Source organism: Nematolebias whitei, chromosome 10 (genome assembly GCF_014905685.2).
Source record: "Nematolebias whitei isolate Nwh7 chromosome 10, NemWhi1, whole genome shotgun sequence".
Classification (NCBI taxonomy): domain Eukaryota; kingdom Metazoa; phylum Chordata; class Actinopteri; order Cyprinodontiformes; family Rivulidae; genus Nematolebias; species Nematolebias whitei.
Genome location: NC_056507.1, coordinates 22,283,015 through 22,294,400, shown reverse-complemented (window position 1 = coordinate 22,294,400; position 11,386 = coordinate 22,283,015). Strand labels below are relative to the sequence as shown.

General features: G+C 40.4%; 1 protein-coding gene across 1 annotated transcript; it reads left to right on the top strand.

Annotated features, from left to right (window-relative positions):
* Nucleotides 1-961: 961 nt before the first annotated feature.
* LOC119415648 (ubiquitin-conjugating enzyme E2 H) lies at nucleotides 962-10,832 on the top strand. The gene is made up of 7 exons (XM_037682806.1): nucleotides 962-1,181; nucleotides 5,241-5,317; nucleotides 5,438-5,512; nucleotides 5,610-5,649; nucleotides 7,244-7,296; nucleotides 9,665-9,793; nucleotides 10,084-10,832. The coding sequence occupies exons 1-7, from the start codon at nucleotides 1,129-1,131 to the stop codon at nucleotides 10,206-10,208; spliced, it is 552 nt and encodes a 183-aa protein (XP_037538734.1). The 5' UTR covers nucleotides 962-1,128; the 3' UTR covers nucleotides 10,209-10,832.
* The last annotated feature ends 554 nt before the right edge of the window (nucleotides 10,833-11,386 follow it).

The following is an 11,386-nucleotide window of genomic DNA, read 5'->3' as shown; positions in this document are numbered from 1 at the left end:
TATGGTCCAGGTGTATCGGTAGTTATATGGTCCAGGTGTAGTTTCTATGGTCCAGGTGTTTCGGTAGTTATATGGTCCAGGTGAAGTTTCAATGGTCCATGTGTACCGGTAGTTATAAGGTTCAGGTGTAGTTTCTATGGGCAAGATGTAGCGGTAGTTATATGATCCATGTGTAGTTTGTATGGTCCAGGTTTAGTTTCAATGGGAAGAGAGACAAAAAAGAGATATCTGGATGAATGGATACTTTATTGATCCTTTGCAGGACATTACAGTCACATGGAGAGTAGTGAGTAAAGACATCAGCTGAGTGAGGACATGGTCAGTTTATCCTCCAGCAGTCTAAGCCTATGACAACATGGAATAGCTCAAGAAACCCAAGCCAACCCTAACAATAGGAATGATCAAAATGCTTTAAAGCAGAGTCAGTATCACAGACAGAAACTGGAAGTTGGGAGCCTGCTGAAAACCTGTGCCTCCCACTTTAGAAACTCTAGGAACCACGAGTAAACCTGCTGTAGGAGACACACATTCCTTTTAGGGTTTTATGTATACTGTATTTCATTATATATCACTGTAAAATCTTTGCAGGCGTCAATATGCGCGGGATAACAAGCACGAGACTTATTCAAGTTTCGCTCGTGCTTATAAGTCCTGTCATCCACGTGACACAACACAGGCTCCCTATATGGCAATTTCCACATAGATCTAAATCAGATAGAATGAGCTCACGCTTTGTGTTTAAGAACACTTTTAGAAAAGAAGCTTTAAGAGTGACTAAATGTAAATATCAGAGTGGTCCAGACAGCAGCAGTCTGACTGGAGTTCCCAGTTTGTTGCGCTTATTGCGGTGTGTTCCTGTGTTTGAGCCCCTCCTCTGGTCGGTTCGGTTCGTTCGCTGGAGGTTGATGTCACCGGCAGAGTCTTCAGGACAGAACACAACTAGGTGAAACTGGTCAGGGTGAGACGCTCCGGAGTTAAAGTAGGCGATGTTGCTGCTAAGATTTGGCCTGTGGACTCTGTGGGAAGGCTGCTGATACCGTCCAGCGGGCTTGTAGGTATTGTCAGGCTGAAAGGTTAAGGCAGCGTCATTATTATTATTTTTTAGATTACTTCTAGGTACACACAAAAATGTCGTCTCCAAGTCCGGGCAAAAGGCGAATGGATACCGACGTGGTGAAACTGTATCCTTTACAGGTCACAAACAAGCCGAAACAGTCAAATGACACATCTTTCAATGGAAAAAGTCAGCTGTTTTTATGGTGATTAATTACATAATTTGTTCCAGACGGCTGTTGTGTATACTGTGTGAGTGTAAGTACTTTGATATTACTGTATATGGTGTCTATAGCCTGAGCTAGTTAGCTGAATGGCGAAAGCGAGCCATTAATTTTTGGGTTATTCGTCTGAACTCACTTAGCATTAGCTTAGCTGTGGTCGTTCTGTTTGTGTCAATAGCAAATTAGCAACGGAAACTGTGGGTTTGCTACATTTTTATGTACCGGCACGCCATCTGGCCAAAATGTCAGACGGGTGGCGAAATAGGAGTCTTATTTCCTATAGTCCGCCGATATGGGCTGCTACTTAGTGCGCCGTCACGCGCACCAGTTTATAAATGATGCGGACCTAGTTGCAATACAAAGATGGCTGTTAACTCTGTTAGCTTCGAACGTTGTTCGCCCGAGCTTTAAAGCGTTAAGTCGAGCAGCAAAATGTAACCCTTCTAACTGACAACAGGATGTGAAGGATAACCAAGGGGCCATTTACTTAGCGTAAACAGTTTTTTGTAAGAACACTGGTGTAAATCAACGATTTAGTTACGTTTACACTGCGGTAGCTAGCCGCTTAGCATGCTACCGAACAATTAGGATCGATTTGAAGTCGATCTTTAATAAAGTGGATTCACAGCTGCAGTTGATTCGTTGAACAGTAGATCGATAACTTGTCCCCGTTTTTGTTTAATATTTTTAAATGAAAAGTTCTCGAATCACGTTTAAATTAAGACATCCTTTTTTTTTACCACAACAAAGTCACGGTTGGCGTGTTTATCACGAATTATACAGTAAATAAATAAAGCTTAACTGGTGATAAGAGGGAAGAAAGTATGGTTTTCTCCAGGATTATTTTTTTTCTCGTTTAGTCTTGAGTGGTTAGACAGCTCACATCACGTTTCAGTGATTGACAGCCGTTCAGGAAATACTTTTTAATGTATACTTTTATGATGCCATACAATATTTGTAGCCAGCAGCTGAATTTTGTTCTTTTAATTTTTTTTATTATTTTGTTTTAATTTATGTTTGTATAAAAGATTTTCAGTCTGCACGAGCTGAACTGTTTTGTTTTTGTCCTGCAGCTAGAAGCTGCTTTCTGATTGGTCAGCTTGTTACCATCCGGAACATGGAGGAGGGCGGGGCTTATCTCAGCTGATGGGGAACAACAAGCGAGCTGTGGGGCACATGTATGCAGGGATGGGGGCAGGGAGTCCACACAGCAGGACTGAGCACTCACGTTGCTTTTATCCCCACAGGCTTGAAACAACCAGCTAACTAAACTAGTGGCTGAATGTTAGATTTACATATCAAGGCTATAACGCATTGATTTAGCTTATAAAATATTGGATTGGATTTTTTATTGGCATGCATAAAACAAATCCAACACCAATCTTTATGTTTATAGATGTTTCTAAGGCTGAAAACAGCTATAGATGGTAACTAATAAAAATAAAATGATGATTTTGTTAGGGTTTTCAGTTTTTATATTTTTTAGTAAAAAGTTTTCTTTTTATTTAACAAAACAGTTCTAGAGTTGGATTTCCAGACCAGTTTAACCACTTTTAAAGTTGTGTGGTACAGTGAAAGTTGCCTCATATGTGTTCTACATGTTTTTGTTGGGCAAGTTTTACAGCTTTGCACCAATGATGTTCAGAAGATACAGGAGTGGGAATCTTTCAGCACTTCACCAATCCAATTACGATTACAAAGGGCTGGGGTGTGATTAATTCAATTCAGTCTATTTATATAGCACCAAGTCACAATGGAAGATGTCACAGGGCACTGAACAAAAACATTCACATACATTGTAAATGCCAATTAATGAAGTTTTCTATCCAAGGAAGGAAGCCAGCAAAAAAACAAAACAAAATTAACAACATTAAACAATTATTGATGCATTTTGATAATCTTAAAATTCAAAGTGAAAATCACTGTCTAAATGCACAAGCTTTCAAATTTTTTATATGTTAATCTTCTATGATACAAAGAACTACAAAATACACATCATTCAATACCAAAAGTGTACCACACAATGAATCAGCAGAATTAGGTTTTATTACCAACTATTGATGAGTACTCTGGATAGTCTCTGCGTGCGACAGATAGTGAGTCGGTCAAAATAATCACCGGTTGTAAACAAGAATATTTGAATTGGAGACACGACTTACAGACATCAGTCCGCATTAAAGCTCGGCAGAAAGACGAACAAAACAACGATGTTTAAACGGGTTGTTTTTCTCTCAGGCCCTGTTTTCATAACGTTGTTTTTGAGTGAAACTAGCTTTTCTGCAGCAGTTTGGCCGTTCGTGCACACAACAGCATCGCTTGTTTTCTCTGAAACCGAACAATGTAACGTGTCATGATGCGTCCTTAATAATCCAGGTAGATGTTGAAACATTTCATCTTTCATGTAAAAGACTTCTTCAGTCTGGGGAGCCCTGTGTTCAACTGTCTGTCCTACAATGCTGTTATTGCTAGTATCACTCGGCCCTCTGTGAATAGCAAGCGGCCACCAGGGCACTAACGATCAATTGTTAGGTTGATGGGCCTCCTTTTGCATGTGAACAACTAGTTCTGGCGGTCACCAGCAAACTAGTTGATCCACTATGAGATGGTGCTGTTTATATTGTTTCACTTCCTCAGACTGAAGAAGTCTTTTGGATAAAAGATGAAACGTTTCAACACAAGAATCCATCCAGAGGACCAGACTCAACTTTGTTAAATGTAATATATGTTTCCATGTTTTGTAATATAGTTCTAGAGTCAAGCCCCTTCCATTTCTGCACACGCTTGCCAATCACAACACACTGTGTTTTTACAATCTCTCCCCTTTAAAGAATGCGTACCCTCACCACATGATAGTTTGGATTAAAATACAGTAATTTTAAAGCGACTGTAGTTCTGATTGTTACAGCTATCTGATAGTACTGATAGTTCCCTACCTCGTATGAAAACTACAGTGATTCAACGAGCATGGCAATATTCATTAAAACATGTTTTTATTACATTAAGTCGTCACAATAAAAGTAAAAAAAAAAAAAAACGTTTCCTGCTGTAGTTCACATGTAAACAGAAATATTCTGTTCAGTATTTCAGGTATTTTTTTTATTTTGTATCCTTGTATTACGTAGAGCTTGGTTATAAAAACACCATACCACCTCGTGTCTTTGTATTGTGGACAGTGAAAAATATTGTCCATCGTGAGCTTTTCTTGTGTACCCCCATTAGTCTGAAGGAGCCCTGCTGGAGGTTCTGTCTTACCCTTGGGGGAGGATGGGCGTGAGACGGATCTACATTTGTAAAAGGTTTTATTTATAGGATGTTTGCCTGAGGTCACGTTTAAAGCCGTCACGTCATTGTCATTTTTGACTCGCTGTCCATTTTTTAATTGACTTTTAAGTGTCTGGTGTTTGAATATATCAAGATGCCTCGTCTTTTTATGTTCCAACAGCTAGAAGACTAAGCTGTCATCTGTGTGTTAAGAATATTTCATCATTGAAATACAGAGGACACAATAGTTAGGATGACAGAAACAAGATGGAATACCTTGTTTTGATGTTGTCGTTTCCTTATTTTATGTGTAAAGATGATAAAGCAGTAGTTCAGAATAAATGCACTCCATCTTTTTGTGCTGCTTTTGTACATCTGACTCAGTCGCATGCTTTTTTTTCTCCTCTCACCACATTAAAGGTTCAGTTTTTCTCCTGCTTGAGTCTCAAACCACACGGATGATCAATACTAACATGTAAAATTTGTCCTAGTCCACGTGTTTTTATTTTTAAAATGTTCTCCACTTGATAAAATCATAAACGTGCAGGCAGCTGTCAAAGTGGGCAACAAAAAACAGCACAATCTGGAATATAGATTTATTTATCAAAAATGACGTGTCCTCTTTCTGACTGGTGGCTTCGTCACAAACAGAAAACGTCTGTTTTCTTGCACTTTGCACCTTTTTTCTTAACTTGACATCAGCATTGAGAGCAAACATGAAGTCACGATCCTGAGTGGACTCAATGAGTTTGTGGTCAAGTTTCACGGACCGCCTGGAAGTAAGACTCCCTCTGTGTTTCACAGCATTTTATCTGCTTTGAAGAATAATTTCCAGTTATAATTTCTGACAAATAGAATCGTGTTTGATTATGTGAACTTTTTTTTTTTGTTTATTTTAGCACCATATGAAGGAGGTGTTTGGAAAGTTCGAGTGGACCTACCAGATAAATACCCCTTCAAATCACCATCAATAGGTAAGGATACTTAAAAAAAAAAAAAAAAGGCCTATAAAACCCGCTTGGATTTGTGTGTGATTTGATCAAATAAGTTAAAATGATATTTTTTCTTCAGGATTCATGAACAAAATCTTCCATCCCAACATTGATGAAGCGTAAGTAGGACAACTTTAGATGTCTGTGGTTTGAATGTTCAACTCTTTAGGTATTTAGCCTGTTAAATATCTTGTATCACTTCAAGGATGCTCCGCCTCCTTTTGATTACATATGTTTGTTCATTTTATGTACCGTGTCTTCCGCCGTACACGTCTCATCGCTGTATAGAGCTGTCATTTCTAACCTGGAGCCCGGTCCCACCTGACCGGATTCGGACCAGGCCAGGCAATAATAACGTACTTATTGTGTGGGCCGGGTCGGTGTCGGGCTTTTTATTGCGTCAGGAACGCGCGCGGCCAACGATCCAATTATATGCCAACATGGCTTGCCATACAATCACCAGCCGCACACAGCCATTTCACCGTGCGCTGATTAGCCGGTTGAAAGGGATAAAAAGTTCAGTTAAGCTTCAGATGGACTACTGCTAACAACCCATCTGCCCAAATGGACGTTCATTCTGCCTCGGCACTCAGCGGACGCGGCGCGCGGCACTCAGCGGACGCGGCGCGCGGCACTCAGCGGACGCGCGTGGCCAATGACCCAAACAAGTGAGATCACAAAATATCTGACTTGTCAGAGCAGGATACTGGCAGAAGCAGGGGAAGCATTTAATGCACTTTGAGTGCTCCTCAGCTCAGATCTTCTGCCTCCTTTACTCACCTGCACGTTCGCTGACCGTTAATAATGGTTGGTGGTACAAGCAGTCAAAGCTTAATTAAAAATGTTGGGGGGTTTTCAGGTTTGTACCTGTAATTACTGTTAATTCGTTGGATCAAGTGGGGTGCGGAGATGATTGCTGTGGGCTGGGGCAGGGCCGGGTCAGATTTTTTAGATCCGAGTGCAACTCTACCGCCGTATAAGTCGTATCAGTCCAAATATGTCTAATAAAGTGAAGAAATCCATAAATGTGTTGTTTCGCAGTATAAGTCGCATCTATTATGCGTCACTGCTGACAACCTGAAAATGTAGGCTGGTGTGCCAAATGGCGACCGCGGGAGCATGCACGGGAGAACTTTAACAAGAATTTAACAAGATTAACACTTAAAAACAATATTTGTTTGCTTGAAATTATAGCAGAGTTGTATTTCTGTTTAACTTGTCCTTAATAAATGAACTGTGACAGTCAAATCAGCCGCATTTCACCTGGGCAGCGCTGCGAAACGCGGCTGATTTTACATTTGCTCTTCTGGAGCGAGACGAAGGTAGCTATGTATGGCAAGCAAAGTGTCTCATTAATAGCCACTTTTACCTATTTATGAGACACTTGGCTTGACATATCAGTCGATGGCCCTCTAGTGGCTGAAAATGTTAATGTTCAATATTTTCCATGTCAGAAAGAATGAATTCATCAGATCTCAGCCAAAAATTTTGTTGTAAAAATGGAAAAAAAAACATAAATGCGTTGCTTTGCTGTATAAGTCGCAGGCATGCTAATTTATGCAAAAAGGTGCGACTTATACGCCGGAAAATATGGTACTATTAACCATTCAGGAAATCTGTCCTGATGTTTAGTTTTGTTCACTTTTCAGCTCAATTTAAAACTCAAGGTGTTTTATTGTCTATGATTTATTCACCGTCTTTTCTTTCTCTCAGATCAGGAACGGTGTGTTTAGATGTCATTAACCAGACATGGACGGCTCTTTACGGTAGGTTCTACTCACATCTGTAATGGCCGTACAAACTGACCGACACCAACAATCAATTAATACACAAAGTGAGCACTTCTGCATCTTTACACTGCGACTCTGTTCGATCAAGTCAGCTGATAACTGGTGCAGGTACTGAGCTCATTCACTCAACGCTGACTGTTATGGAAGTCCTGACGCTGTTAAAAGTTTTTGGATTGTTTGTCTCCCTTTGTTGAAGAGAGTGTAATCAGCAGTGCAGTAAGATCACCTCTAGGTCACTCCTTTAAATCAGCAGCGTCTGGGTGAATTTATTCAGAACAAGATAATACACGAGATAATCTTGTACATTTAATTGAAACGATTCAATCAAAATGTGCGAATGCACAAAATAATCTTGACTACACTGGGTAATAATGAAGCTGCAGAGATGAATTTGTAAAACAAATTGATCAAGTTGGTGGTGATTATTAACCTGAAGTTTTACTTCGTGAGACCAAAGGAGAGGCGTCAAACAATAAATTAATTAAAACAGTAAAACTGTCGTTAAATCAACCATGTACTGTGTCCTAAAGGTTTATTAAAACATATAAAACCACCATTTTGTTCCGTTTTCCCACCAAATCAGCACAACTTGGTTTCATTTTGTACAACTGAAAACAAAACTATGGTCCTATAACTATATCCAAAGACAGAAAGCTCACCCAATAATTTCTGTCAGTCCAATAATCTAACTCTTTGTCCGTATGTTCTTACAGTTTGATTTAGCATTATTTCCATTTAGCCGGCAGGCAGTGAACTGGAAATAACAAGTAAATTTTAGAACATAAAGTTGAGTTGTTTGCCTGGGTTGCTTTGGATATTAAGTGATAAAATCCCTGCATAAAGCGAAGTGTCTGCAGCAAGAGTCCTGTTATTGTTTATTATTATTATTATTATTTCATTGGACTTTTCTTAGTTTAGCAATTTGTCACAGCAGACAGTGAAGCTCTCACAATATGTTGATGTTTAAGTGTTATTATTTTAGCTAAATGGTTTTATCGCAGTAACATCTTGTGCACAGACAAACCAACACTACCAAAAACATAACCTCCTTGGCAGAGGTAAGAAATGTTTAATTTAAAACGACACACAGACAACCTGTCAAATGTTTGCAGTTTCTTTAGCTGCATTTTTCTTTGAGTCACTGGGCCGGACTCCAGGCAGTTTATTGGCGCCTCCAGTCGCAGCCGAGCTTCTTCACGCTGCAACATATTCAGCTGTAACAGAGAGGGGAAGCCACCCACGATCTCCACATGGATTCAGAAGTTTTCATTCAGTTCTTTATTTGCAGGGATGAACTTCTTAAAGAACCCGTGCAAAACCGTCCACTACAAAATTACCCGCGCTGCCTGAGACCTGCTCATTGTTGGTTTTCAAACTTCTCTTACTTTAGATAAAATTAAGTTATACTTGGAAAGACATTTGTAAAACTGACGGTACTTAGTCATACGTAGAGCAGCTTTTCCACTGACTCTGCACGATTTGTTTTACTTCTGTAAGACTCTGACCTTGGTTCATGAAACTTTGAACAAAAACAGTGTTTTTCTCTTTGTTTGGACTAATTGTGAAAGTCCAGACTTTAGTTTCTGAAAAGTACATTTACTTTAAAAAATGGAAGACAGCAGAGTTGTAGACTTTTGACATTTATGTTGAACTATTCACATTTATCTCGTCTGTCTAGATCAGTGGTGTCCAGTCCTGGCTCTCGAGGACCAGGACTGGACACCACTCATCCAGATCAAGAAGATGAAACACTTCCAACCTTGTTAACAAAATATATCTTTGTTGCTTGGCCTCTTTATTGTAGAACTTAAACGTCTGGATAAGTGCTGCATAGTTCAACACTTCCACTATTTATGAATAGGCACCACTGTCATCAGTTTTAGATCATAGCTGCAAAACTTGGAGAATTACGTTTTGCATATTTTGCTGCAGAAGAGGGAAAATTGTCAACATACTGCAACTGTAAGCAGCTTTGCTTTAGCATTTTGGAGAAACTACAAAAAGCTCACACTGTATGCAGGCAAAGAAGAAGAGAGCTTAGCTGAAAGCCTTTAAATAAAAAAAGGCAGATTTGCATCACTTCAAATCTGTGATTGCCATTAAAAATAAAAAAAGACAATCTCAATAACAAACATTAGTTGCTACAGTTACTGCTGTAACTGCAAGTATCTTTAAACTGTAAATTCCACTTTTGATACAGGAAAATGTCTACTGATGGATGCGTTCACTAGTCATTTTTAATGTAGCGTCACTCTAGCGACCCCCAGTGGTAGTTGTTGTAGCTGCATGCATTGATGTCTGCTCCTTTTGTCTGCTCACCCATCTTTCTCCTCACTTTTACCAGACCTCACCAACATCTTTGAGTCGTTCCTCCCTCAGCTGCTCGCTTACCCCAACCCCATCGATCCTCTGAACGGGGACGCCGCAGCCATGTACCTGCATCGGCCAGACGACTATAAACACAAAATCAATGGTAGCCTCTCAGTCATAAATGCATCTGCAGTTTCACAAAAAAAACACCCTTTAAAAAAAAAAGTAAATCAGTTTTTAGTAGTTTTCTTTTTTACACCATTTATTTCTTTAGGCTCTTATTAATGCACAAGTTGCAACTTTTTGTAGTAGTTTAAAGAGTTGTCTTTTACGTCAAACACTTAATTTAGTGATCTCTGATGCTGTGGTTGTTTTAAAACTTCAAAATGTGTTTGAAAAGTGCCTCATGAAGCTGCTATGAACACTAATCAGCAACTCGTGTTTCTCTTCCAGAATACATCCAGAAATACGCCACAGAGGAGGCTCTAAAGGAGCAGGAAGAGGGCGGGGGCGACTCGTCTTCCGAGAGCTCCATGTCGGACTTTTCGGAGGACGAGGCTCAGGATATGGAGTTGTAGTGAAGGAGGAGCCGCCTTCACCCCACCATGGATTAAAGAGCAGAAACTCAGTGCTATATTCGTATTTAAACGAGACAATTTTTTTACGGCAACACGAGGATTTTTATTGCTACACGAGGTTTTGCAGTACGTTTGGGGGGGTGGGGGGATGAAACAAACCCACGTTTAGGAATTCATCACCGTCAGCCATTCCCGCTCTTTTTCATCCAGAGACTCTGCTTAGATCAGAACAATGTGCTGCATTAATTTTGATCTTTTCTCTGCCCGACTGAGTCGGACGCCGCAGGACCGTCTCACCCATTTTTACTACAACCCACCTCTTTTTTTTTTTTTTTTTTTGTCCCCGTTTTCAGTCAACGTCTTTGCCTCTCTGTCAGTTCATGAAGCCTGAGCAGCTTTTTCCCCACACTGCCCCCTCGAGGAGCTGGTCATCACCTTCAAAAGAATTGAAGCGCAGAAAGCCACAGTGTGTGTTCAGCGTACAGACAGGACTGCAGGCGCATCACACACTACCTAATCCCTTCAGCCATGACGAGTCACACAAATGCCACAGTGTGGTTGTGCGATAGCCGCTGATGCTCAGCAGAACTCAGGAGAGAGCTTCCTAAATCCCTCTGTCGTTCAGCACCCTCCTCCTCTCCGTTTTAGGAAAGTGTTAGCCCCTCTCTGAGTATCTGCGTACCGTGGCATGACAGAAGTAAAGTGTGTGTAGGCCTTTGTGGAGCTGTATCGCTGTGGACACGACATCGCCCGGCTGGGGTTCGGTCGGGATCATCGTTGAACTGTAAAACTTTGCCTCTTGCTTGTGTTGAACTATAGTAGGTGTCTGACTTGCGTAGGGGTAGTTGGTTTCTTTGCAGGTGGTGAATCTTCTCACAGTGTTTGGTTTAATGCTTGTATAATAATACACAAGTTCAAAAACGTACTTTTCCTGTAAAAACGTGGAGAGATGTGCCTCTTTATGTGTTGGACGACTGCGTTGAATCCAGTCCTCCACAGATCCGGTGCACTCCTGCTCCTCTGCGCCTCCTTATGTAACTGTGGCCATCACTAACGATTACCTTCATGTGACAGAAACGCTTTTCTTTCAGCCTTTCATCACGGTCACGTTTGTTCTCTATATTAAAATTTTGTTTTTAATCCAAACTGATGGGACCAAAATGAAATGGATTTGGGAG

What these genes read in the sequence shown, in the direction of transcription:
- LOC119415648 (XM_037682806.1), top strand. Translation starts at nt 1,129, where the DNA reads ATGTCGTCTCCAAGTCCGGGCAAAAGGCGAATGGATACCGACGTGGTG. An exon ending in GATACCGACGTGGTGAAACT is followed by an intron (nt 1,182 to 5,240) that starts GTATCCTTTACA and finishes ACTTGACATCAG; the next exon opens with CATTGAGAGCAAACATGAAG. An exon ending in CTATAAACACAAAATCAATG is followed by an intron (nt 9,794 to 10,083) that starts GTAGCCTCTCAG and finishes TTTCTCTTCCAG; the next exon opens with AATACATCCAGAAATACGCC.